This window comes from Larimichthys crocea, chromosome XX, assembly GCF_000972845.2.
Source record: "Larimichthys crocea isolate SSNF chromosome XX, L_crocea_2.0, whole genome shotgun sequence".
Lineage (NCBI taxonomy): Eukaryota > Metazoa > Chordata > Actinopteri > Sciaenidae > Larimichthys > Larimichthys crocea.
The window spans coordinates 8,557,420-8,583,035 of record NC_040030.1 but is presented as its reverse complement, the minus strand read 5'-3'; the positions used below and the strand labels follow the sequence as shown (position 1 = coordinate 8,583,035).

The window sequence follows — 25,616 nt, the reverse complement described above, 5'->3', positions numbered from 1 at the left end:
TAATTGTTGATGGAGATCAATTAAGAATATGTTCAGAAAGCATCTAAATTAAAATATGTTCACTTGAATGGCTGATTTGTTTAATGAAATATTTTTTTCTATAGACACAGACCTATTGTCATGTCACGTTTAGGTTTTGACTTTTGAAAATTGATGTAAAATGTAGTTGTTTACAGTCTTTACAAAAGGATAAAACCCCAAATTTTACCAAGGAAACTATTCTTTTTTTAAATTCATGTCTTTTTTTTTTACAGCCCATACGATGTAGTTAAATTATTTCGTTTCACATTTGAACTATCACTAAGGCAGAAGTCAAAGTGTGACTTCGTGTTGACAAGAACTACTTTTCAGTGTTCAAACTACAACTCCCAGAATCCCTTCGTGCAACCTCGCGCCTCTGTCTTCCTGTTTTGGGTGCCGCAGCTGTAAAGATGGCAGCTGACACAGGGAGATACAGGAGTGCAGTTAGCAAAAACAAAGACCCCTCCGGTCTCCTCATCTCTGTCATAAGGTAAGCTTTGTCACAGTGCTTATTCTGACCTGACGGCTCTGTTTGAACGTCAGGCTGCTCTTAAACTCTGCTCGCATTCGTGCACAGACACGGATTGACAGCTAGCTCTTATGCTAAAAGGGTTAGCGAGCAACATCCTTCCTGTGTTGCTGCTTAAATGGAATAAAAAACATTTTAAACACAACATTTACTATTTTAAATTTACGGCGGTATGTGCCGGTTAATGTTCACAGCAGTATTATTTATTCCTCGAGCACAAGAAAAGGTTAAATCTTGGTCAACGTGCGTGGCTCTTATACATTTCTTTTAAATTTAAAACTCATCGATTATTCGTGTCACAAGTGGAGATAGTTTGCGAAGAAAAGAAACAACTGGATAATATATATATATTATATTATTATATATATATATTACTGCAGTTAACTCAACGAAGTGCAACAAGCTTGGATTTCATAGACGTCTCCTAGCAACGTTTAAGTTTTGTGTAACGACTTGTCTCTCTTTTAAAAGTTTGATTTGGGTTTGTTTTGTAGGAACCTTAAGTCTTAAAAGTCTTGAATCTTAAGTCTTGACTCATCATGGAAAAACTTTAAAAAAAAAAAACTATTTCCAGATTGTCTCTTCTCTCCACTCCAGACTTGTAGATTTAGTTTTTAGTTTTTCCTTTTCCTCCCCCCTTCTCCGATGCAGGACTCTGTCCAGCAGCGATGATGTGCAGGACAGGGAGACAGAGAAGGGTCGCCTGGAGGAGGCCTTCGAGACGTGCGACGGGGATTTAGATGGGCTGATAGTTCAGCATTATGCCGAACTTACCACTGCCATCAGGACCTACCAGAGCATCACCGAGCGCATCACCAGCTCCCGCAACAAAATCAAGCAGGTAGGGGGGAAGTTGTTTGGAAAAATGGACACAGGACAGGTTGAGAAAAGTGTTACTAGACTCCATGCTTTAGATTGTTTCTGATATGATTTCAGAGCAGCTGTTTATTTAAGAACAAATTACGTTTCATTCATTTTCATTAAAAGTTTTAATCTATCAATCTAATCTTAATGATAACTTTAAAAAAATATAAAATTTTGTGTTTGTATTTCTGATCTATTCAAGAAACACCGTAAGCTGTCACACTGTGACCATGTGATATGAAATGAAATGGAAGCAGCTAAGTGATAATAATAATTATAATGATAATAATAACAACTGTATTTATACACCACTTTTCCTAACAAAGTTACAAAGTTCTTTACTCATGGTTGAACCAGGATTAAAACATTTTAGGCTTGCAATAAGGCAAATAATACAAAGACATGTTGAAAATAATGAAATTGTTTAAATGATATCACTGTTTCTGCAAGCCCAGATCCTCAGACAGGGCCCTGATGGCAATTGACCTGGAATTCATCATTCACGCCATCATTAATTTATTTTTAGACACAGTGGTGCAGTGATTAGCACTTTTGTTGCCTCGCAGCAAGACGGTTCCTGGTTCAAACCTCGACTGGGGCCTGTGTCTGTGTGGGTTCTCTCCCACAGTCCAAAGACATGCACTTAATAGGTTAATTAATGACTCTAAATTGCCTGTACTGTAGGTGTGAATGTGAGTTTAAATGGTCGTTTGTCTCTAAGTGCTCTCTGACGAATTGTCAACTTGTCCAGGGTGTAGCCTGTCAGCTGGGATAACCTCCAACCCCACTGTGACCCTGATGAGGATTAGTAGTTGCAGAAAATGGAGGGACACCTGTGATGTTCATACTGTAACATGTAAACAACCGAATGTCATCTCTGAAAAAGGGCTATTTTGATTGTTAATGTGTGATTGTGCTGTTTTCCTACTGCAAATTGCAACTTTAACTTGAAGTCTAATCAGCCAGAAGCAGAAACAACTGTGTGGGTGTGCACAGCCTTGTTTGTATTGGCTAACAATGCTGTAAGAAAAAAAAATCATTTATGGGTATTTAGGTTGATATTATTAGTGTTGTACAGTATGTTACGCCTTTGGTAGTGTGGCAAAGCCACTCGTCCACTTTTACATCACGCTGGCAAATTCATTTGAATGTGAGATGAAACATCTCACATACTTGACATCGCTGAAAACTCTGCATGTTTTTAGCAGTCACACTAAGAAATAAAACATTATTTAAATAAGAAGTCAGGAGCAGTCTTGTATTAGCATTATTGCAGAAAAGATAGAATAAGATACATTTGTTATTGGTTATGAATAAAATAAGTGTTTCAAGTTGACAGGTAGTTTAGAGCTTGAGCTGTCAGAATTAATGTACCATGTACCCTTTCAGTATTTGTAGTAATGGCTTGAACTTTTTTGTTTTTGTTTCGAGGCACTACTGTAGCTAAAATGCACCTTGTGGACAAGTATTGTGTCTTACTTGGTTGAATTCTATCTCACTCTCTCCTGCAGGTAAAGGAAAACCTCCTGTCTTGTAAGATGCTGCTCCACTGCAAGAGAGATGAGCTGAGGAAGCTTTGGATAGAGGGCATCGAGCACAAACATGTCCTTCAGCTGCTGGATGAAATCGAAAGCATCAAGCAGGTTCCTCAGCGCCTGGAGACCTATATGGCAAGCAAGCACTACCTTCATGCCACAGATATGCTGGTGAGTACGCTAATGGCTAGAGATGTGGTTGTCTAGGAGCATTTCGGTTTGAGTTTTTTGGAGCTGTACAGTATTTGAGTTGGATAGAGAGAGTAAAAAGAAAAAAGTATGATACATTTGGTGTTTGGTTGGCTTGTAAGCAAGGTGAAAGGCAGATTGTTGTGGTGTTTTTGAAATGGGGAAAACTTTATTGACATTGACACATATTGACATATGTAAATATATGAGGGAATACTGTGGCAGCACAGTGCTTCTGACTCCCCTGATGGGCATGATATACATACATAAGCAGCAGTGTTGCTGCTAAGATTAATGTCCTGTCATCCCTTTTGAAGAATTCTTTTCTAGCCTTGAACAGTCCATTGGATGCAACTCTTTTTCTTCAAGCGAATATCATCTAGCAGTGAGGGTGCTGCAGGTGTGTGTGTGTGTATGCGTGGACTTTTGATGTGCTTTTTTTGCAGTATGCTCGGCAGGGGAGCAGGAGGATGGCGCTGAGGACTAAACGACCACGCTCTGTGAACTCCCTTTTCCTTCTCTTTCCTCTCTCGCGTCCTCTGTTGTTTTCACACATCTTCTTTCAGACTTTGGTAATAATTAGTTTGCTAGAATGGGGTTATCTGATGGGGAGGAAAAAAAAAGACGGATGACGGTGTGCCCAAAGAGCCGTAAAAAATCCTCTTTTTTTTGTGGGCGTGGAGAGAAGCAGGAACTTAAACCCGTGCTCAGTCAGTACGGCATGTTTTTGAAAGGCTGTGAATAGTTCAAAGTCAGTCGGACAGAGGTGAAGATCCTCTCTGTCTTGAGGAATTTAAAGTGCGCCTCACTTGATCAGGATGGTGCCATTTCATTGGCGTGTAAGATTAACACTTTTTATTTGCATCCACAGATCAAAATACTGTTGGCTACATTCGTTCTACCTTTTTGCTCTGGTGATATATTTATGCGGTTCATAAATAAATAATATATTAGACATCCTCTTAAAATAACCCACGCTTAAGCCAAAGTGGAGGATGTTAGTTATAATTGTAAAATGACAGAATGACACCCCATAGTAGAAACAGCATACTTGCTTAGTTTGTGAATAATTCCTAAGTTTGTGCACTTTTGACACAATGGACTGAATAAACTTTGTGCAAGTGAAATAGAGTACATAACTGGATACTTAGAGGTCAATGCACGTTGCTGTTGATCAAGTTGATTAAAGGCTTTTTGAGAAAAGTGTATTGTTTGCTCATAGAAGCCGTGTGATTTAGTGTGAACTCGTTTCAGGATATTATATATCGGAATGTGCGTTTGTAAAAAAATGTCTCAACACAGTGAAATTATTTCTAGATTTTTAAGAAAATGTCATTATTAGATAGAATAAGGGAATTAGGTTTATATGAAATTGTGAAACAATTCCATTTGCTGATGTTTTATTCACCGCTAAGACACACTCACTCTCTTGTCTCTCCACTGTACCATCAAAATGCCTGTGTCACTTCTCTGAGACTCCCTGACGTGTTTATTCCCATCGTGCCGTCACTCATTACAGCGCTCATCTGTCAGATTAATGTCTCCCTGGTCTTCACGTACACCTTCTGTTGCTTCCTCCTAGTCTTGTGTGGCAAGGGTAGACTAGCCAGGAATAAACTTCTGAGCCTCACTCCGTCCTTCAATGTCTTGCTACCTCTGTAACGTGCGTGTTTGTGTGCACGTTATGTGTGTGTTTATGTGAGGCTTTCTTCTAAGGGTTGACAATTAGAATTCAGACTGTGCTCTCTGTCTGCGATTGAGTGGCAGTCTGAGACCCCATGGGGTTGGTTAAAAACGAGACTGGCTTTGGTTCCAGAAAAAGTCCTCTCTCCTCCTCTCACCTCTCCACTGCTCATCAATATCTTCTCTCATTCCTATCCTCCTGTAGTATCACAAAACCCAGGTACACACACATACAACTGCTGACACCTCCCGTTGGAGCTCAGAGCTGAGTGATAAACTGTCATAGTCTCTTCTCTTCTCTTCTCTTCTCTTCTCTTCTCTTCTCTTCTCTTCTTATGTGTTTTCTTCTCTTATTTTGTCCTCTCTTGTTCTGTTCTGTTCTGTTCTGTTCTCTTCTCCAGCTCTCTCGCTCCCAAAGAAATCCACTAGAGGATTCATATTCCTCATTATGCTGACAGGCCTGCCCCCCTAATGATGTTAACCAGCTTTCCTCTGTCATCTCAGCCCAGTGGTAATGCGATATCCCCGCCACATAGACACATAAGCGTTAAATGATTTACAGTCATACAATCGCACACATGTAATCATAATCATGCACATCTGAGAGGTGTGTACGTACACACGCAGGACATGCAAAGCCTTGCAGGCATGCCGAGTTATTCTATTAAGCTGAAGGGGGGCTGATCATGCAGCGCATTAGCTCATCTTGTCACTAATGTGGCTCACATTTGCATCAACACACACTTGACCCAATGCCCCCCAGCCCATCGTCTTCCCCCACCCTGCTACCCATTCCCTTCTGGCCTGCCCTGGCCATGCAAATATTCTTCGCAGTGCTATCATCTAGCCATTAGTGCCCTTGAAATACACACACACATTCAGTACCGCCTGCCTGGCATCTTTTATTTAATGGCGTGAAGATTTATTAATTGCAGACATGCCACAACTGCTGCTGCTTTTGCTAATAAAAACTGAGGAACGAGAGACGTAGAATGGGTGAGGAAGGCATGTGAGTTTTTGAGGAAATATATATTCTTTATATATTGTATAAGATTTGGGATTTTTCACCAACAGGAAAACTAAGCATAGGCTAGTGGGTTATAAATTTCATTTCCTGTTTTTGTATAGCCCTTATGCAGTTATTGGTGGGTGAGAATTCAATATGACCACATCATTTATTTTTCGCCCGTACATAAAGGTCCTATATTTGAGGCTTGAATTTCTAGGAGTGTCAAGAAACGATGAATGTGCCTCCCACTCCAATCTACTCCCTGCAATGTGGATTTTTTTCTTTTTTACCGGCCATGAAAATTTAATGTAAATTGGCTACAGAATGAGTTGCATTTAGATTTTGCGGGTTGTCCTTGGTTCATTTCCAGGGCAGGTTTCTTCATCATGTGTTGCCCCCCCCCCACTCTCTCTTTCTACTGTACATGAAAATTTAAAAGCAAAACACAAATGAATATCATCATTCACCAAGGTCGTATGTTGTTTTAGTAGATTCATAGTGGAAAGAAGAGGTAATATTGCTACAAAAGTGGTACGATCAGACACTATAAAACATGAAAGGCACACCTAAGGATAACTTATGTTGTCATGTGCAGGTGTCGGCTGTGGAGTCTTTGGAAGGCCCTCTGCTACAGGTGGAGGGGCTTGGGGATCTGCGCTTGGAACTCCACAGCAAGAAGCTCAACATCCACCTTGTACTCATTGATGAGCTGCACCGACACCTCTACATCAAGTCTACAAGTCGGCTGGGACATAAGAATAAGGACAAAAATGCTGCTCGCCTTCTGGGGTAATAAACAGTTTCTCATATTTCTTATATTGTTACAACTTAAGAGCAGAAATGTGAAAACAGTACTCCACCACATCAGCAGATGCTTGTCATTTACCTAATTATACATGCTTGAAATAAATGTGTTGAGTGTTTCATTGTTGCTTCTGTTCTTGTGCAAGCACTTTAGTATTTTGCACAGTAACATGACGAGCGATCAAAAACCTAAGTAAGTAGGGATTAGGAATTTCATTTCATCACATTTCATCCCCTGTATTGACATCACTTTTAGCCTCAGCAAAGCTGTATTATTCTCTTATGAGTCCACAAAACAAATACTAATGTGAGATATAAAAGTGTGAAAATTTGAAAGAGACAGAGGGAGCAAGGTCGAAAAATGGCTCAGACTGTTAATAAAATCATCTTTTAGCCAGTTTGTTTGGTCTCAGGCACCAAAAGCCTATTATATAGTCAACAGAACCGTAGTCTTCTTTGAAAAGTTTAGACTGTATAGATGTTCCTTCATTATAAGTTATTCCTTTGCTGGGACAACTTGCCAATTATTTTAGTGTATGGAAACCAAAGCAATTACTGAAAAAAAAACAATTAGACCTTATATAACTTGTTGCTCTGCTTATTTATGGCTTCACTCTGTGCTGTGAAGTTCCAAAGAGACGGATGAAAAGCATGCCGCATCATTTATTGTAAAAAAAAAAAAAAAAAAGACAAACATCCCTAATTCACTCATTGGGAATTAGGAAATATGCACTTAGACTAATGATAGGTGCTACGGTACACATTGTGTTGTTTTAGTTTCCAGGGAACAAACCGTTTTTTTAAACCCGAGAGATAATGAGCGTTGTCAGTTACTTGCAGTAAATAAATAAAATGACAGAATTCAACATCCACAGTTTCTCTGTGACACCGGTGATGCTTCAAATGATGAAGTAGGTTTCGCAGCATCTAAAAGAATAACCTCAGCTATGCCTCCGTGACACGAGCCAGTTTCTCAGTTTCATGATGCGACTGTATAACTTATTAGGGATAATGCGGCACAATGACTTGGAATCACACTGTTGACGCTGTTTTGTTCTGTGGATGGCATTCAGCTTAAGTGTTGTTTTCACTTTTACCAGTGTGTGTGTGTGTGTATGTGGGGCGGGGGGTGTGTGTGCAGTAATTATGGTGGCGGTGGGTTGGTGAGGTACAGTGATTTATTACAGAGGGTCAGACACTGACAGGTCCTGGCCTTCCTGTATTGGGTCGCCTCTAACAACAAGCCAGCCTCCATGCACCCCACTCACTTAGCAGGCACACTGTGTTTATATCGCCCAACTTAAAGGACCTGGATTGCTTCCACCTCCGGCTTAAGGCTTGATAAATGGCTCATTGGAAAGCAGCACCAATCCCACCCAGAGATGCAAGGCCTTTTGTTATAACAGTAGATTGTTTTTGTTAGAGAAAGGCAGGTTGGTGGGTGCATTTCTGTTTTTTTAGGCTTTTATATGTGTATAAGAAGTTATTACTCTAAATTGAGCTTATTCCTCTCATACAGTTGCAATATCATGTTTGATATGAGACTGAAAGCATAATCTTCAATAACATGGCTTGTTTTATTTTGATAATCACTGTCCCTGGATTTGTTTTCTCTTCACAGTTCCACTGCCAAAGATACATCTCCAATGCCTGGGTTGGATGTCAGCAGCCTGTCCACCCCACGCAAACTCTTGGATTCATCACAGTTCAGCACACCTGGGTCCAGCAGTGGTACGGTCCTTATGTTATATTAGATCGAGCAGAAAAAAGGGAATAATGGACCCAAAAAAAAAAAAAAACAAAGTGTGGTGGCAAGGAAGCAAAAAGAAGTGCATTAAGAGCACAGATAACAAATAAGTGTGCGGCATTCAGTTTGCAATGTTATTTTCACTGTGCTGATATTCTTAGTGATAATGAAGTCATTAGCAGCACTCTGGCTTACATTCATTTGCATGTCATTATGGGTGTGTATTGCAAACCCTTCCCGCACGCACACACACACACACACACACACACACACACAGACACACACAGTAATATTAAATGCACACAGAATGTGATCGGAATTCTTGTAAAACGCTACTAAACACACCAGCGACACCTCTTTGCACATACAGAACTTGGCACACAAGCTCACGCCTACATTTCTTTCCTAGCGGTATATGTCATAACATCTTCAGCCATGAACATAATACACATAATTCTCTCGCTAACGTTATAATCATCCCTGTGCCATCAGTCACCCAGCGTCTCTGTCATCACACCGGGGGTAGCGGCATTCATCGTGCTCAAACTGGTAACCAGTGTTCTAACGGGGACTGATAATGCAGACTATAACCGTATTCAGGAATGTATGAATCCTCTCTTGGTTGTAGGGGCGTAGAGTCAGCACTGCATTCCTTCCAGGCAGAGAACAGAGGAACGCAAACAAGAAGATAATGAAAAAAAGTTAATCCTGCAATAACTTGGTGTTCCCTTGGTGTTTCTGAGTTTTTATATTAAGCTTGGTGTTTTTTTTTTTCTTCACCACCCACTGTTGGCATTCTAAGTTAGCGACTCACTGTTTCTTTATAGCTCTGTGTATACCAGGCAACACTACATTGTACACTGTACATTCAACTCATTATCTACACACTCATATTAACCTATCGCTACAGCCTCCTTACTAGTTTAGCAGGGACAGATAAACAACATTTGCATATGAAAAGCAACGATGTTCCTGAAAACATCATTTTTATGCCTTTGTCATGTGAATGCTATAACCTCAAATACAGAAATAGAAGTAATAACACTAATACATAATAAACATCCACTCTGTAGGCCTAAAAGTAACAGCTAAACGACAGTTTCCCCACATTATGCAAAGAGAATGTTGCCAATTAACATCCGCCAGGTGATAAGTGGCTACACACCGCCATGCTAACAACCGTGGTCACGACACAGCAGCCATCTTCCATCAGTGGCCTAGCTTGCCTTTTTGTCTAATAGCATTAGAGCACCTCATTTGTAGCTAGTAATTGTCATAATTATTACACAAACTACAGTTGGAATTGGGGGAAAAAAGGAAATACACCCGAAGTCCATTAACTTGCCATAAACATTAACTCTCTTAACGTGCTTTGATGGGGAACTGGGAGGCCCCATCTAATGGGAATTAGAGCATCATTCGACGCTGCCACTCTCAATTTAGCCGCTAATGTGGCTAAGTCAGATGGAGAGTGCACAAGGGGGGGGGGGATAACAGGATAGGCGCAGGTGTGTGCATTTAAAAGAGAATAATGTGATCTATTAATATAGTTAAAGCTATAATTGTATTTGTTTGAGTGTTATTAAAAAGGTGATAATTGAATATTTGTTGTTAGGTTTGTACATATGTTGCTTTTATATTTGCTAAACTACTGAATAGGTAACAATCAGAGTATAATATTGTAGATTTGAGATGTCTTTTTACAATGTACGTCTATTACTGAAATGATTGCATCCTCATGCTTGTAAATACTTTGTAAACACTACATGTATGTGTATACTTTCTCCAGTGCGTGAGCTACAGCAGGATGTACGGGAGCTGAACCAAGCGGACCTCTCTGAGGTGGATCCAGAGGAGAACAGTGCTGAGTTCATGGGCATCCTCATCAAGGTACATACAGGAACACCACTGAGCACCACACACACTGTTAATCTGTTAATATTATTTAGGTTACATCCACTCTTGATGATCATTCGATTTGATTTAAATGTATTGTCCTTCTTTCTTCAGGCTTTGGCCAAGTTGAAGAAAATCCCCGAGACCATCAAAGCCATTATGGAGCGACTGGAGCCCGAGCTGAAACAGATCGTCAAGAGATCCACAACTCAGATAGCGGACCACGCTTACCAGAGAGGAGAAAACCTGGCCCAGGAGAGTCAGCCAAGGTAGGATAAGGAAGGCACATTGAAGAAGGAAGGCAATAAAGAAGGAATAAAGAACAATTCCTTTAGGAGGGAGGATTGTTACAGATCAGCAGAAAAGAAATGGAGAAACTGGAGGTTTAATATAAATAGTAAATGAAGAGGGAAAGGGACATAGAGTGGATAGATGGCCACAAAAAGGAAGCTGTAAGCACTTCTGAGGAAAGATAAAAGTGTCTATTTGAAATGATGATGTGTTGTTCAGAAATAATACGTAGCATTAGCAATGTTTCCGAAAAATGATCAGTGTAAACAGCAGGTTTTTCAGCTACCGTTGTTAGCCTGGAAAAAAAAGACCTTCATAAAGCTGTCACTTGTAATCCCCTTAGTGTTGTATCTATGCAAGAGTTTTATTAAAGCAGCCTGCTCGCTTATTCTCCTGTAATTATACTAATCCCATGTGAATCAATTCCCCACTGTGATTAGGTGCAAAGTGCCCACTCTCTCCAGTGGTTGATAAAGGTTAGGAATATATCTACCCTTCCTGTAGTACAGCTGTTTATCAAAACTATTATAGCTTGGATTAGTCATCAGTCACTTTTGGGTGTTGACATGCAGTGAATCTTAAAGGTGTATTTAGAGCTGACAGTAAAGGCAGTCGGCACCGTGTTTTGAATGCAGTCCCAGGGTGTTTCATAGTCAGACAGTCAACCAGGTGTGAAACACAGTAAAGGCGAGAACTGGAGGCACACCTGCCTCAGACCATGAAAACAGATACTCTACTGCTTTAAACCTAGACAAGTCATGGTTAAACACACACACACACACATAAACAACACACCTGCAGTAGAGGACTGCTACATTTTTTTAAAAAGCAGTCACATCAGCTCCTGCAGACATACACGTACAGCCAGCAGACTTGGGAAGCACAGGTCTCAGTCCACTGATCCTGAACCATTTAAGAGGAACGTCTTGTTTTCTGTCAGGGTTGTTCTCTCTGGCCTCGTCTGCCTTCCTTCTTCTGTTGCCTGCTGAATCTCATCTGACCTCAATGTAATAGGCCACCGTGTAGCTCATTCCAAGCTCTAGTCCTTACAGATTGTTTTAAGTTTGCCTGCGTGTGTGTGAGTGCTTAACGCTGTATTTTTGTGTATTTGGGGCGAACACTTAGATGCTTATATGGATGCATACACACCTATTTCTGCCTATGTTCACTTCAATTTAAAGTCGAGGCTTGTTGCTATGGAAACTCCTACCAATGTACCACTTGTAAGGAACAATGGTCTTGCATATTGCACACAATATTTTATAGCACTGCAGACTAGCAGGCAACACTTAAGCACTTTACAGCATATACGGCGGTGCATGGCTTGCACTCAGAGGTTTATGTTCTCATTCACGTCCTCTGCCATGAGCCATACTGAAAGTACATTTTCATTTCCAACTCCTTTCACCCGCTTTTACTCTTAGTAAGACACTATACAGGTTCCCACAGCATGCACCAAAGTTATTAGCATGCGCCGCTGATCTGTGAGCAGCTTAGTTTCATTTACATCAAATCTGACCTGTTGAACTCATATTTCTGTTTTTTCTTTTTTTCCCATTACCAAAATTGAGACCCATTTCTTTTTTGCTTTAGTTTTTGTTGTACATTCTGTATCTAATCTGAATCCCTTAGGAAGTCATACAAATGTGTATGACCTGACACATTTGATATTTCAAAAGGGTTCTTTAATCACTCTGTGGACCCCTATTTACTTTTAATTTCATTATCTGTGGCTGACAGCCTAACCTAATGATAATCTAATACGGACACTATCATCGTCACACTCCCAAAATGAAAGAAACACACGCACACGGACACATTCATGCACACACACGCAGATGTACTGCTGGTCAGTTACTCAGGGACTGAACGTCCATGTGTGTGTGAGATCCCCACCGTCTCTGCCGACCATTCATCACCATGTGTGTGTCAGCTTCGATCCTGAGGGGAAATGAGAAGTGAGGCCTCAAAGAACACACAATGTGGATTAGGATGGCCTCCACTGGGAGATAATGAGGAGGTCTGAGCTGTGTGGACTGTGTGTGTGTCTAAGTTAAAGTATGCTTGGAAATCAAACAAAAAGAAGTAGTGGCAAGGTCAGAGCCATACATTTTGTGTGTCCACCTCTATGCATGCTTACATGATCGTGATCATTTCTGAAAGTTGCCGTTCACTTATATTTTTCTTGTCAGTCCCTCATGTTTATGCATGAGGGAGGAGGGGGCAAGGGCGAATTCCTTGACATTTCACAGTTCCTCTCTTCGTCTCACGAACATCTTCCATTCACTGAGTTATAGCTCATAGTGATTTGTGCCTTCTTTCCTCTCCATTAATAACATTTACTCGCTGCTACTGCCAGTGTGGTGACAGACAGCCAACCGAAATGCCCCCTAGTGAAACATCCATCTTGCCTCTACATTATCCTTATACCTTCCCAGGAAACCTTGGCCACGTCCCAAAACTTTTAGCACACGTTCCTTTCTTGCAGCATTTAAATCGGTGGTAATTTGTATTGACTTGGCATTAATGAGGCGTGGGCTCTGGTGCTTTTGGGTATACTTAATAGAAGATGGTCTTCGGCCGTTGCAGCTTTGCTGGTCTGGAACCTCAGCTTTTATTCTAGTTAGCTGTACTTCAGGCTAATACAGCTGGTCTTTTTCTTTTTTTTTTACATCATTAAGTACGCAACCCAACTCTTTTTCTTAATTAAATTAGCAGAAAAGCTAGCGGGAAAGACATTCGGTTTGATCTGTGGTTAAGTGGGTAACTCTTACACTGTCTCCAGGAAGCTCAAGATAAAATAATCAAGCTGTCCATCAGGGAAAAAATTGAAGCTGTTGTCACCTACAAATAAATGTACTACCAATGAATTAAAACGCAATTAAAACGCCAAAGAAGAGTACTAAAAGACCGGTGTCAGACAAGCAGTGTGACTATGTTTATTTAACTGTAATATCTCCACTAAAATAAAGTAGGCACTCACTGGCATGGGTGCGCTGGGTACTCGTTCAGTCTCAGCTAATGTAACCTGTGTTCCCTCTTTACTTTGAAAGCTTTGTCCTTGTGAGAGAAAGCAGGTATAGCAAAGACTGTATGAAAGCATTAGTGTAGATGAGGCAACTGTGAGTTTCCAAAGCAGAGTGTAGCACTCAGATCAAGTGGAAGGTCTGTTTGGTTTTGGCTGCGTTTTTTTTTTTTTTTTCCCAGCTAGAGCCATTTACAACTAATGAAAGTAGCTGTTCATTTGAGTCCAGGTCAGGCAAGCTCACTACTTTTTTCGATAGCCAGCTCGAAGCTGGGTGAAAATAGCTGTCAGTATGTGCTAAATAGGAAATGTGAATGAATTGAATGAAAGATTCTTTTAATTTTCTTCGGGACATCTATAGTTTTTTGTATTTAGTTTCCTTATGTGGAGTCATGAGTTGGATTTCACAGCCGTGTTCATGTGCAAGTTCATGCTTTCCTCATTTAGTAGAAGGTATGTGCACATATACATCCTTCTGGTGTTAATGAAGACGTCACACCAGCCTCCAGGTCTCACTTGACTTTCTTTCTAATATTGAAACAGAAGCTGAATTCTTTAGTGGCCCTCTGCTTTCTTTATATAGAAAGACATAATTTACTGTAGGAGTATGTATATTCCTAACCAATAAACTGTTTATTGAATATTGTGCTGGCTGTCTTTTTTTTTAGCTCCTATATTAGATTGTCATAAGATAGGACCATGGGAAAAATTCTTACAAAATAAATGTAGTTTTTTTTTTTTATTATTGCAAAAAATGTTCTGCATCTGTTTTGCCTTATTTTTTAAATTAAATATTACTTATCCTAAGTTATCTTAATCTCTCCATCTTTCCCCTCTTCCTCTTAATGTCCTTACCCCTCCACCCTCCTGCGTTCATGCCCCCCTGTGTCTCATCCTCTCCCTTCCCTTTTCGGCTCTCTCTGTCTCCCTCTACAGGCTGCTGCTGGAGCTGCTGGAACTTTTGTTTGATAAGTTCAAGGCAGTGGCCCAGGCTCACAATGTGGTGTTGACCCACCTGCAGCAGATCGCGGTGCAGTGCCCAGGCGGGGCCCATGAAGAGGGCATCAAACTGTATGAGCAGGCCGACGTCTCTGCCAAGATCCAGACAGTGCTGCAGGTCAGTTATAAACAGCAGTGACTCAGACTTTTGATGTACAGTATGTGCTCAGTATAGTTAAAAGTTTGTTGCAAATGATTTTTCTAAGGGCACTAAAAAGAAGTATTAAACCCCTAAAAAATCAAATAAAAATCTTTGTAGGGAAATTGGACAACACAAAGTAAAGTTTGACATATCTTTAAATCCAATAATCCAATAATAGATTTATCTGTCTGAGCCAACAGCTGTATAATCTATGAATCAAGTCTGGTTTGTTTGTCTGGTTTGTTTTATTTAGACTAAATGCGTGTCAATTATATTTACCATTATGACATTCTGTCCCTTAAAACAATGGTGAACTCTGTTTTGTTTTGTCTGCGCTGACTGGCATAACCCCAGGCCTTTTATTTTCATCCACTACCATGGAGATTTGTTCACCTTGATTTATTTTCCACCCAGCACTTTTCCTAAAATATTGATTAAATTCACCTTCCCTTACACTAAATTAATCAGTAGAGAAACTGGCAGTAATTTGACGGATGGCATTCAGTCTGTCAGCAAGAAGCAGCAAGAGAAAAAGACAGGGGGAAGCTTGATTGCTTGGATTAATTTTAGGTTCTTTAATTGGTGTGTATTTATGCTGGGTTCCTGCTCCCTGCTCCTGTTTGATTGGCTGATGGGGATGAGCAGCTGTTGAGCTGACCTATGGTGATTCTCAGAGGAAATCTGTGGCGGTCGCTGCTCTCAAAGCGATCCGGTGCATGTGTGTCTCTTCCTGTGTGTGTGTGTGTGTGTTCAAACCCAAGAACACAGCATTTTGCCTGATGCTCCTTCACTGAGAGTTGTGCAATTTTAATTTATGATTTTTTTTTTCCTTGAAGCATTTCTCATGCGTGTAGACATATTTCAGCAAGCTAGAATTTCTTAAAGCAGATGAGGTCCTTCTTTGTTCATTTTTAACAGGCTTTTCTCACCCAACCATGATTTAGATGGTTTTATATATAAACATACAAGAGAGATAAAAACTTGATATAATTTTTTAGGACTGGAAGGTAGAGCAGCAAGCAGAGGGCTAAACTAAATGATTTGATTGTTGTCATGGTAATTGAAAGCAAGTTCAGTAATTAAAATGTGTTTTTTTTAATGTCTGCTGATCAAGTAAATTAAAAGCTCATCTATTTCTAACTTGTGCACTATGGCACATCTGCTTCCAATAAGTTTTTGGAAGCATCAATACAGAAGTGTTTAAGTGTATGCATGCGTGTGTTTCTGAGGGTGTGATTGTGCATAGGCATGTACTGTAATCGCTCTGCTGTACCAGCGGAGATATAGGAGGCATTAAGCTATTCCCCGGCATATGATCACTGCCAACACCCAGTTGCCAGGGGCTCCACTCTCGCCTGTTTCTGCGATGTGAGATAATGTAATCTCTTGATTAGAATACTCATTACGTGAAATGAGGTTTTCTTATTCACTCACTCATGTTATTATTTCCTGACCGATTGTATCAATATGAAGGCCCCTCGTCCATCCCACCCTCCGTCTTTCCATTTCTATCATATTTCGTCTTTCTCTTCCACTCTCCGTTTCCATTTCCCTTCCGTCCTCCTCAGCATCATTCCCGCTGCCTCTGTATTACAGTCTCTCAATTTCCCAATACCTTGTGCATACCCCTCTTGCTCCTTGTAATTTCCTTCTTAATCTCATTATCTTGCTTTCTTTTTTTTTTCTCTCTCACAACTCCCACACTCCCTTTCACCCCCTTCGTTTAGCCCACTGTGTCCTAGAGAGTCGCATATCAGCAATGAGAGAAATTAAATTCCTACTGCTCCCACGGTGGCTCTGTCAAGTTTTATTGGATACTGAGACAGTTCTTATCTCGTGTCTTAAGATGCTCAAAGGGGCAGGAACCTACACAGCATTGGTCAAAATTTGGTTACGATCTTAGTTAGTCCCTCATCTTGTTTTCCTTCAGTCCTGCTATATAACTGTAACTTCAAAAAAAAAATCACTGCCTGCAAAATATGCAGTTTAAAAGTGATAATTAGTGTGAAGGCTTGAACAGAAGAAGACCTGTGTTAGGATCTTTTTTTAAATCATTTGAATCCCTGCCTGCAGTTCACATCTTTGACATGCACAGGAACCTCTCAGTAGGTGTTATTTTTTTCCACACTTTGAGAGGTGGAGAAACCAGGTTGACCTTTCCACATGACATGCCAGCAGACAGATGCAAGAGCCGACAGAAACACAGGGTGCACCCAGTTACAAGACATCGGCAGGGAACCTCCGTTCATCAATGTGTGACTGAGGCCCGGTAGGCTTAGAATGGGGAATAGGTAAACAAGCCATTGTAAGTCAAGATTCGTGTAATGGTTCTAATCCCCGTTCAGAAATGCCGGAGATGCTGTTAATTTCCGCGTGGACGTATTGATTCAAAGCATAAAAGACTGGATGCTGCAAGGAGTGTTTTTAATGCTGCTTCACAGTTTTTCAAGTGGCTTTATGTAGACTGTGTGTGAGTATGTCTATTGATTATTCAAGTGTACACCACTGTATGCCTTTGCTACTCTCAATTTCTATCTATGATTGCCTTTTTTCCTTTTTCCATCAGGAAACTATCCCGTTCTTCAAAGCAGTTCGTTTTTTATCAAAGAAATGACAGTGACTGGAATTTATCTGTATTCATAAATATTTAAAATACTTCTCTTTCCTCTTCAAAATATACGCTATAGTAGCGTCACTCAATTAAGACTGGCATGAATAATGTTTTTCCTGAGTTAAGATGTTGTCAAAACAACATTAGGTGCCAAGCAAAAAAAAAAAAAAATCCACAAGTTCCCTTTGAATCATTAACAAGATGGAAGTCACAATATGTCGGATAATTGGGTAGCATAGTTCATCAAAGATCATGGTTCATAAATCCCATGCATTCTTCATTAAGACCAACCAATGGGAGTGTTATTTAATGTATATTTGGCACAGAATGTCTCTTGCTACTGACGTCCATCACCCTTTGACCTTGTCGGCCGTTCGGTTTGAGGTGTGCGAGTTTGTTAATTAGCTCGCCATTTGCGCATTCTGCAAGGATTTGTGGCCGGGTGACTGCTTGCCATGTCCGTTGTCTTCCGTGAGTGTGTGACCAGAGTGCAAATCACACTTTTAATGAGTGGCTTCCTCTCTGCAGACAAGGAACTTTGAGCCTGCATCCAAAAAAAAAAATAATACAGATACATGCTGCCTATCTGCCTCCTGAAAGAACTTGAAATCAGTTCAGATCATAGAAACTTTACCAGAGAACTCAAACCTTTGCATATTAACATTTTCTACTGTAGGAAGAGATAAGAAAGCCTGAGGTTTTTAAATATGGGCTCCAAATCAAGAGTCAAATTTAAAAAGCAAACTTTCTGATTTTCCTGGGCTTAGTGCATATCTTTTTACGCATATCCCTCTTCCATTTCCTAAAGAAAGATCTAATATTCTTTCCCATTTTTATGTATTTATATTTATGTATGTGTATTATTATGTATGAGAGCCCGGGGCTTAGTCTAAACTTGCTTCATAAATGAATCATTTCCCTGCCATAGATTAACCTAGACAAAGGAGGGGTGTTATGTTTGTGCCAAAAATGTATAAATATATAAGTGGCTTAAATATGCAGTGCCTTCTCTCAGCTCGTCAACACGGTGAAAACAAGGCGAATTGAACTGCCAGGGAGCAGCCAGAAGACAATGATCTCTTTTAATTAGATATGAAGCACAGACATCTTGTGCTATGCTTTGCTATGTTGTTCTCGCCCAACATTTTAATCAATGTGTCACATTTATTCCGCCCTCCAAAGCCCTGTCATATTTACATGTTGCTGGAGCGCAGTGAAGTCTACCAAAAGTCTCTTTTTCTCTCAGCTCCACACACATCACCACACCCATATCTTCTGCATCAAAATCACCGGAGACTTAATCAACTGCTGATGCATGTTTTTGCAATAATTTCCTTGACTTGTTGATCTAATTTAGGACTGTGATGCAGAAGGGTACATGATATCATGTCCTGTACAGTAACCACTTTTGTGGCTTCAATTTGAGATAAAAAATGAAATGAGATTAGTGCAGTGAAAATAGAAATATTGTCAGTAGTCTATATTTAGGTATGTAATCTGCTTTTTCTTGTTGTACTTCATTAAAACTTACAGTAATTCTTGCCCTTGCAGGTGACTCTCTAATAGAAATAAAAAAAAAAGAAACCACCCACTCATCATTCAACACCACAAACTATTATATTATTCTTCTTTGTTTAAAACAATAAAAACACATATATATGTTTGCATTTAAAAGAACATGTTGAGGGCGCAGCAAGGACGGGGAGAGAAATAAAATGAGTTTTCCTTTCCTCCGTCAACAAGATAGCCTTCAAAAGATTGACTAGATGCAGTACGCTCCAGGTGGGAACCCCCACTGGTTAGCGGTAGTTCAGTGCTGTGGGTGCAGTTGTGGCTGAAGCTCTGTCAGAACTTGTGAAGGTTATTGAAGTTTTGGGGAGCACAATCAATACATGATGTATAAAGAACACTTTCTTTGACAGCCAAGGACACTGTGGACTTTAACTTCAAGCTAGCAACAAGGGATATCAGTCAATATGTTTTGTGACAGGACACCAGCCAAGGGATTTAGTGGGAAAACAGCCGATTTCAATAAAGACTTGAGAAAGGAACAAATTGCTGAGATTGTTCTCTCGGCCGCTTTTAACATGACTTAATGAAGAGGAGAGGATGGAAACGAGGAAAGAGGAAATTAAGTGATATTTATTTGTTTCATTTTAGCGAATTGACTGCAGAGTTCATCCAGTGACGAGTGCTCACCTGCAAAGCTTGAGTGATGCACTCTTAATTGCACTGATTTGTTGGATGTTCAGGCCCTAATGGGCAGGATGGAGGATGGAGGATCCACTTTCTTCAAGAACAAAAGGGTGACGTTTGGGTCAGGACATTTGTTTTGGAAGAAACAAATGGGAGGGCTGGCAATGAATTACAAAGGTAGACTTCAGTGAAGCTTTTCGCCCTTTTTTTTAATATAACTTAGCACTCAGCCCAACAAACTGAATTAGGTTTGGTATGAGACCAAAGCCATTCAAGTGCTGAAAGAGGTTGTTTGGTTGATCGAATTACTCTGAATAGTTGGGGTGAAAATTATTGTCTTGGACTTGGGAACCCTTGAGAGAGTTTTGCATGTTCGCCCACTCACACACAGAAGCACTCAAACGCACACACTCTTGAGTTGATGTGAACTCTTGAGCTTAGTCTTAGTATCTGGTGTGAAGAGCCATTTGCCCTGTCTCACATCTTTGCATACCACCCCTTTTCTCATCCAATGTTTCACAGATTCACCTGTGAATATTGAGTTTTAGTGAATTCACGCAGTTCGTTTCGTCCTCTCCGGTTTCTCTATCAGCTCTATGTAATCTTAGGGAAGTTCACTGAACTATTGAATACTGTTTTGGCCAAGTTATCGAGATCAGTCTACACTGAAGAAGTTGCTACGAGGATGCTTTGATGCGGAAACGTCCGATTTTGTAAGCTGTTCAAACAAAAAGGAGACGTAGAGTGATGGGATGTGAGTTTGTTTCCATCTGCTGCTACCTGTTGCCAATATGAAATGCATTAAGAGGCAGTTTGATCGTATTTGCGTCATTTCCATGAATTCCAATTTCCCATCCACTTGATAGCGAGCCAGTCTCGTCAGACGTTATCAAAGCTTCAGGTTTTTCCTAAATTAGAACTGGCTCCCATTTGAAACCAGTCTCTGGGGGCCATCACTACTTAGTGACCAATGAATTAGTTTATTAGTGGATTGTGCTGTTTGGCATTGATGTGGCGCTCTGAGTGCGGTCACTGAAGCAGCTGTTTGGTTTGGCAAAATGTGTTGATGCTGGTGTTCATCATTCCTAAGCTGGCTGTGGCAGAGGGACCATCTTTTGTGCATGACTTGCTTTTTCACTCGCCTTTTGTGTCCCTATTGTCTCCTAATTACAGTTTTGTATGTCCCTTACCCTGTCTAATTTTTTATCATTATTTGCTTTGCCTTTCTTTCAGATTTTTGATTTTTTTTTACCTCGTTTATATTTCAAATCCTTTTGGAAATCACTAATTTATTTTAGTATTTCTGATACTTCTTTATCCCTTTGTAAGCGTTCCTCACTGATGAGCTGTGCGGTCAAACACAGGTGACAGTAATAGGATCTAGGTGTCTTTGTTGCTTGAGTAATAGCAATTTTAATGAGATCTCACATGCTTGACCTGATGGGTGAAGGGGAGGTGGATGGGAGACAGGGGAGATTGTTTTATTCATAGTCTGGAGACAGATACAGTACATCCAGGTTATATGAGCATTTGTTTTATTAGCGATTAACACACAGGTAGGATAACTTTTGTATCAAACAGAACAAGTATCTCAGATTATTTCCCATTTATCTGTTCATTTTGGGACAAGAGAAAAAGCTTTAGTACAAAGTTGCATCCCTATAAATGCAGTCACAGCACATTATTACAGTACATTGAACTTTACTGCAGGGGGACAGACTATTTCCAGCAACGCTATCACCACCTGTAAAGTATTTTTTTATGGTGCAACATTTAGTAGGATTTTCAGCCACTTCAGATTAATGAAGGCATCATCCTCAAGCTCTGACTTAAATAGGGGTTGCAGCTTTGCATGCACTGTACCGCGCTATATTTGGATGATTCACTGCAAGATAATTAGATTGCGCCTTGTTTGTACTGAACAGATGTTTAGGTGTGTAGTTTGCTTGTGATCTGTGTAGTTTGTAGTTACTAATATTAAGTCACCTGGAATGTACTTTAGTAGAGTGGTTGACAAGTGCAGATGACCTTGACTCATTGCAGTGCTCATATTAACGCATGAGGATAATAAGAATCAAATGACTTAAATGAAATATGTTGCTGTGACATATTGGCCCCTGTAACAAACTATTTGTCTTTTCATAAATAGAAACGAAACAAAGACACTTTCTTGAAGGATGAAGTCTTCAGTTTCTGAAGTTGTTCTTTAATTCTTGATAATTAGTTTATACAGTGCAGCTGTGAGATTGAGATATATTTAGTCCGTGTCATTCTATCCACTTGCAGCAAGACAAAAACAAGTAATTTGCTGTAGTTTGGCTTTGCAACAAAGTAACTTTTGTCTGTTGTGAGGCAGCTTTGGAGATTTGAGGTGACGTTAACAAAAACTTTACTTTTGCAAGTTATTATCCGTGCAGTGTGGTTTGCTGCTGATGGGAGAGTGGTGAGATTTCTTCTAAAGACTTCTGCCCTCGACAAAATTAATAGGAGATCCTTAAGTGGAGGCGGGAAGCCAACCCTTTAAAAAAAATAAAAAAAAGAATACTTCACTTAAAGGTGTTAAATCAGCGACAACTGGTTATCTAACTGGGTCTCTTGTGTTCTCTCTTTGTCTTCTTTCCTTTCCCATTTTTCTTTTTTAGTATTCTGTTCAGCGTTCATTTGCCACCTATAATCCTTTGCTCTTTCTATTCACCACAACTCTTTTTCACCTTTATCTCTCCGCCTGTGTTACTTTCTGCCTCTCATCCCTCTCTTCCGCTATCTATCTCTCAGTCCTAGCTGTCCAGTTAATTGCCTCCAAAGTTCACTCTGTCTCTGGGCTAATGCAATTTAAGTAGGGTCGGAGCCCCTTCATCAGCCCAGTGCTGGCATTTCATTAAGTCTACTTGGGCGTTAGCTTGCAAGCAAGTGGGGGTTTCGCTCCATCAGCTCATCATTAGTAATTAATACACTGATAGGATTAGCTGCAGCATGAGGCTAGTGGCAAGTGGAGGCCCTGGTGTTGCCAGTTGGAGAGCGGGAGTGTGTGATACGGCCTCCAGCACTGCACGTGATGTGGGGAAGTGTGTTAGAGTAATGTGAGATTGTGTGCACGTGTTTAACTTGTGTATACATGAACATTTGTGACCAGGTTTAACATTACATCAGAACCGTTTAAGCTACAAAGCGCCAGTTTTTAATTTTCAAATTAGTTTTTTTGTAATAATCCAAACTGCACCAGTATGATTCAGTTTTTTAAACAAAGAGCTACCTGCTAATCTGCTACCTGCTTTCTTGGATACCCATACATGTTATGTGCACTTGAATTAACATCCATGTGAAGGTTTTCCCATGCATGACGGCGGGGTTGCTCTCCGCAGCGTTAATTACATCGTTATGGTTAGAATGGATCTCCATCTGCTTGGCCATTACTCCTGTCCCATTCTGGGCTGACCCACACTGCGCCTCAGAATTAGACACACACGGGCTAAATGGTCCTGTTAAATTATGAAGCTATTAGATATGGGGGGCTATTTTAGAACATATGTATTCACAGAGAGAGAGATAGAGGGATGAAGAAGGGTGGGAGAGAAAGGGTACGATGAACTGTGGTAGACAGAGCAACAGAGAGAAAATAGAAATGTGAGAAATGAGAGATGAAGCTCAAAGAGATTTTGAAAAATGAGAGCCGATGAAAGCAACAGAGGGAATGTGCAGATAGAATGATAGAGTAGAGGAAGTTAACTTTCTCTGTATGGTCAGAGCTTCAATGGGCTTGTCCTCTGCTATTGTTAGAAGTTGATAAGATTTTCATGAAGCATGATGAGACGTTGATGGATTTCACCATGGATCATGCAGGCAGATGAGGGAAATGGAGGACGACGAAATTTTGTGGCACCCAGTTACGTCAGTGGTCTTCTTCTGTCTTGTAGTTTGGGTTTTCTTTTGTTTTTCAGGACTCACTTTGTAGACAGTGTGTAAATCATAAATCATTGCACAGTCTAATACTACAAGACCTACTACTAGGGATGTTAATAGCTGATCTGCAAGATATGTGTCTCTGTTGGCATGGCAATATAAGTCATTTCTAACTGCAATCTTGCATGAGATGCGACATGAAAACAGAGGAATAATTCAGTGAAATATTCTTGGAACAATGCATCAAAATTGAAATAGATGTACAGATTCAATCAAAGTGACACTGGATGGAGTTAGGTAAAAAGTTTCGATAATCTAAACATTTTAATTAAACACAGCATAGGAAACTTTTCCAATTCCAATATTTTTTTTTACTCTATCCAAGGGCAACTGATTTCAGCTCCACAGAGATGGAGCGTAACCCCGCGGTAAATGTATGTAAATGTGCATTTTACCTGTAATCTAAAGTAGACCTGCTGTACAAAGACCTTATGGACAGAAAAGATACTCATGAATAAGTTGATACAGAGCAGAGCCTACAGGATATGATTGTGAGTGGGAGCTTCAGAGTCATTAACAAGTTTGAGTACTCCATGTTACATTATCTAATGTGTAGTAATATTAAGAGGAAGCATATAAATGTGATAAATTAGGAACTAACATTAGATCGATGCTTCGTCGTTAGTTTGCGACTGTGAAATTTCACATCGTGTGTCAGTGGCCTGATGTGTCTTTGTGTTGTGCCAGAAAAATATCTCGGCTTCTCTGTTCCAGTTCATCTCTATGTTTTATGAGCTGATTTAGTGTAATGCAAACAGAAAATGAGTTGCCGTTCACAAATCTGCCAGCTGGGTCCATTAGATCTATTGCACTGTGGCCCCTCTCCAATTAAAAATATAGCACCGATGTACTTTTTATACGAGTTCTCTGTGTGTTGTTCAGGTTCTGCTTATGGAGTATCTGGATGTGAAGAACAGCCGCAGTGCCACGGAGCCGTCGGCTCAGCTCTCCTATGCCAGCACTGGCAGTGAGTTTGCTGCCTTTTTTGCAAAGAAGAAACCACAGCGTGCCAAGCAATCTCTCTTCAAGTAAGGATCACACCCTTTGCTCTATGCCTTGTGCTACTTCAAATATAAGAAAAATAAAAAAATTAAGTGCCCTGAATGTAATGACATTTATTTAAGGTTCCATTGGCCTGTTCTCAGACTCGAGGTCATTGCTTATTTTATTTCTTTGTTTCCTGTTCCTTTGTGTATTGTACTGTCTCGTGCCCACTTGTTGAACCTTTTATGTGTTTTGTAGGTTTGAATCTTCGTCCCATGCCATCAGCATGAGTGCCTACTTGAGGGAGCAGAGGCGAGAACTCTACAGCAAGAGTGGGGAATTACAAGGTGAGGAAGGGGGATAGAGGGTTGTACTGAGAAAGGAGGGTGCAGACGACTCCTGAACAGCTGGATTGGAGACGTGAGGTGAAGATGGGTGGAAGGCATAGTGAGATGAAGGATGGGGAAAAAGAGATGGCAGAGCAGAGGGTGTGAAAAATATTGACAACAGTGAAAATATAACAAAGAAGAAAGAATTGGGAGAGAAAAGAGCAGCAGGAACACAGACCGAAGGTTAAGGTCAGGTGGATGGATGAAAACAAGGAGGGAGCGAGGGAGCTTAGAGTTATATGGGTTGAGTAAGAAAAAAGAAGGGACCTTCAAGCTTATTGAACAGACAAATAGGCGTGTATCTTGCCTTTTTAACAGGAATAGGATAGAAGATGGAGGCAGGGTCGTGGAAGGATCCAGCCATAGAGTGACGGAGGGATTTGGGGAGATGGAGAGGCGGAATGAGAGCACGAGGGAGCAGTATAACAAAAGATGCGGCGGAGATAGGAAAGGGCATGTTGCGGGTCGAGAAGTTGCACTTAGGAAAAAGAAAGGCAAGACAACAGGAGTGCGGAGAGGGAAACAGCGATAGAGAGAGAGATTGACGAGAGGCAGAGAGCAGGGTGACTTTGCAGAATCCGCCTACAGGGAGAGGCCTTGAAAAACTCAGACACACAGATACGCATACACACAAACACACACACACAAAATATAGCACAGTGAGTAAGCTGCACAGCCAGGCCCTGGAGAGTCTAAGCTGTTCTACTGCTCCTACTTTGTCTGTTTGTCTCTCTCCCTGGCT

General features: G+C 40.5%; 1 protein-coding gene across 2 annotated transcripts in view; it reads left to right on the top strand.

The window, feature by feature from the left end:
* Nucleotides 1-378: 378 nt before the first annotated feature.
* Nucleotides 379-25,616, top strand: part of exoc4 (exocyst complex component 4) — a 103,942-nt gene continuing 78,704 nt past the window's right edge. For both annotated transcript variants that reach the window (XM_027272084.1, XM_027272085.1), the window contains exons 1-10: nt 379-511; nt 1,202-1,391; nt 2,926-3,120; nt 6,426-6,619; nt 8,256-8,365; nt 10,171-10,271; nt 10,392-10,546; nt 14,530-14,710; nt 24,384-24,529; nt 24,744-24,832. In XM_027272084.1, the coding sequence (XP_027127885.1) occupies nt 432-511; nt 1,202-1,391; nt 2,926-3,120; nt 6,426-6,619; nt 8,256-8,365; nt 10,171-10,271; nt 10,392-10,546; nt 14,530-14,710; nt 24,384-24,529; nt 24,744-24,832 (1,441 nt within the window). In that variant the 5' untranslated portion in view covers nt 379-431. The remainder of the gene's footprint in view (nt 512-1,201; nt 1,392-2,925; nt 3,121-6,425; nt 6,620-8,255; nt 8,366-10,170; nt 10,272-10,391; nt 10,547-14,529; nt 14,711-24,383; nt 24,530-24,743; nt 24,833-25,616) is intronic.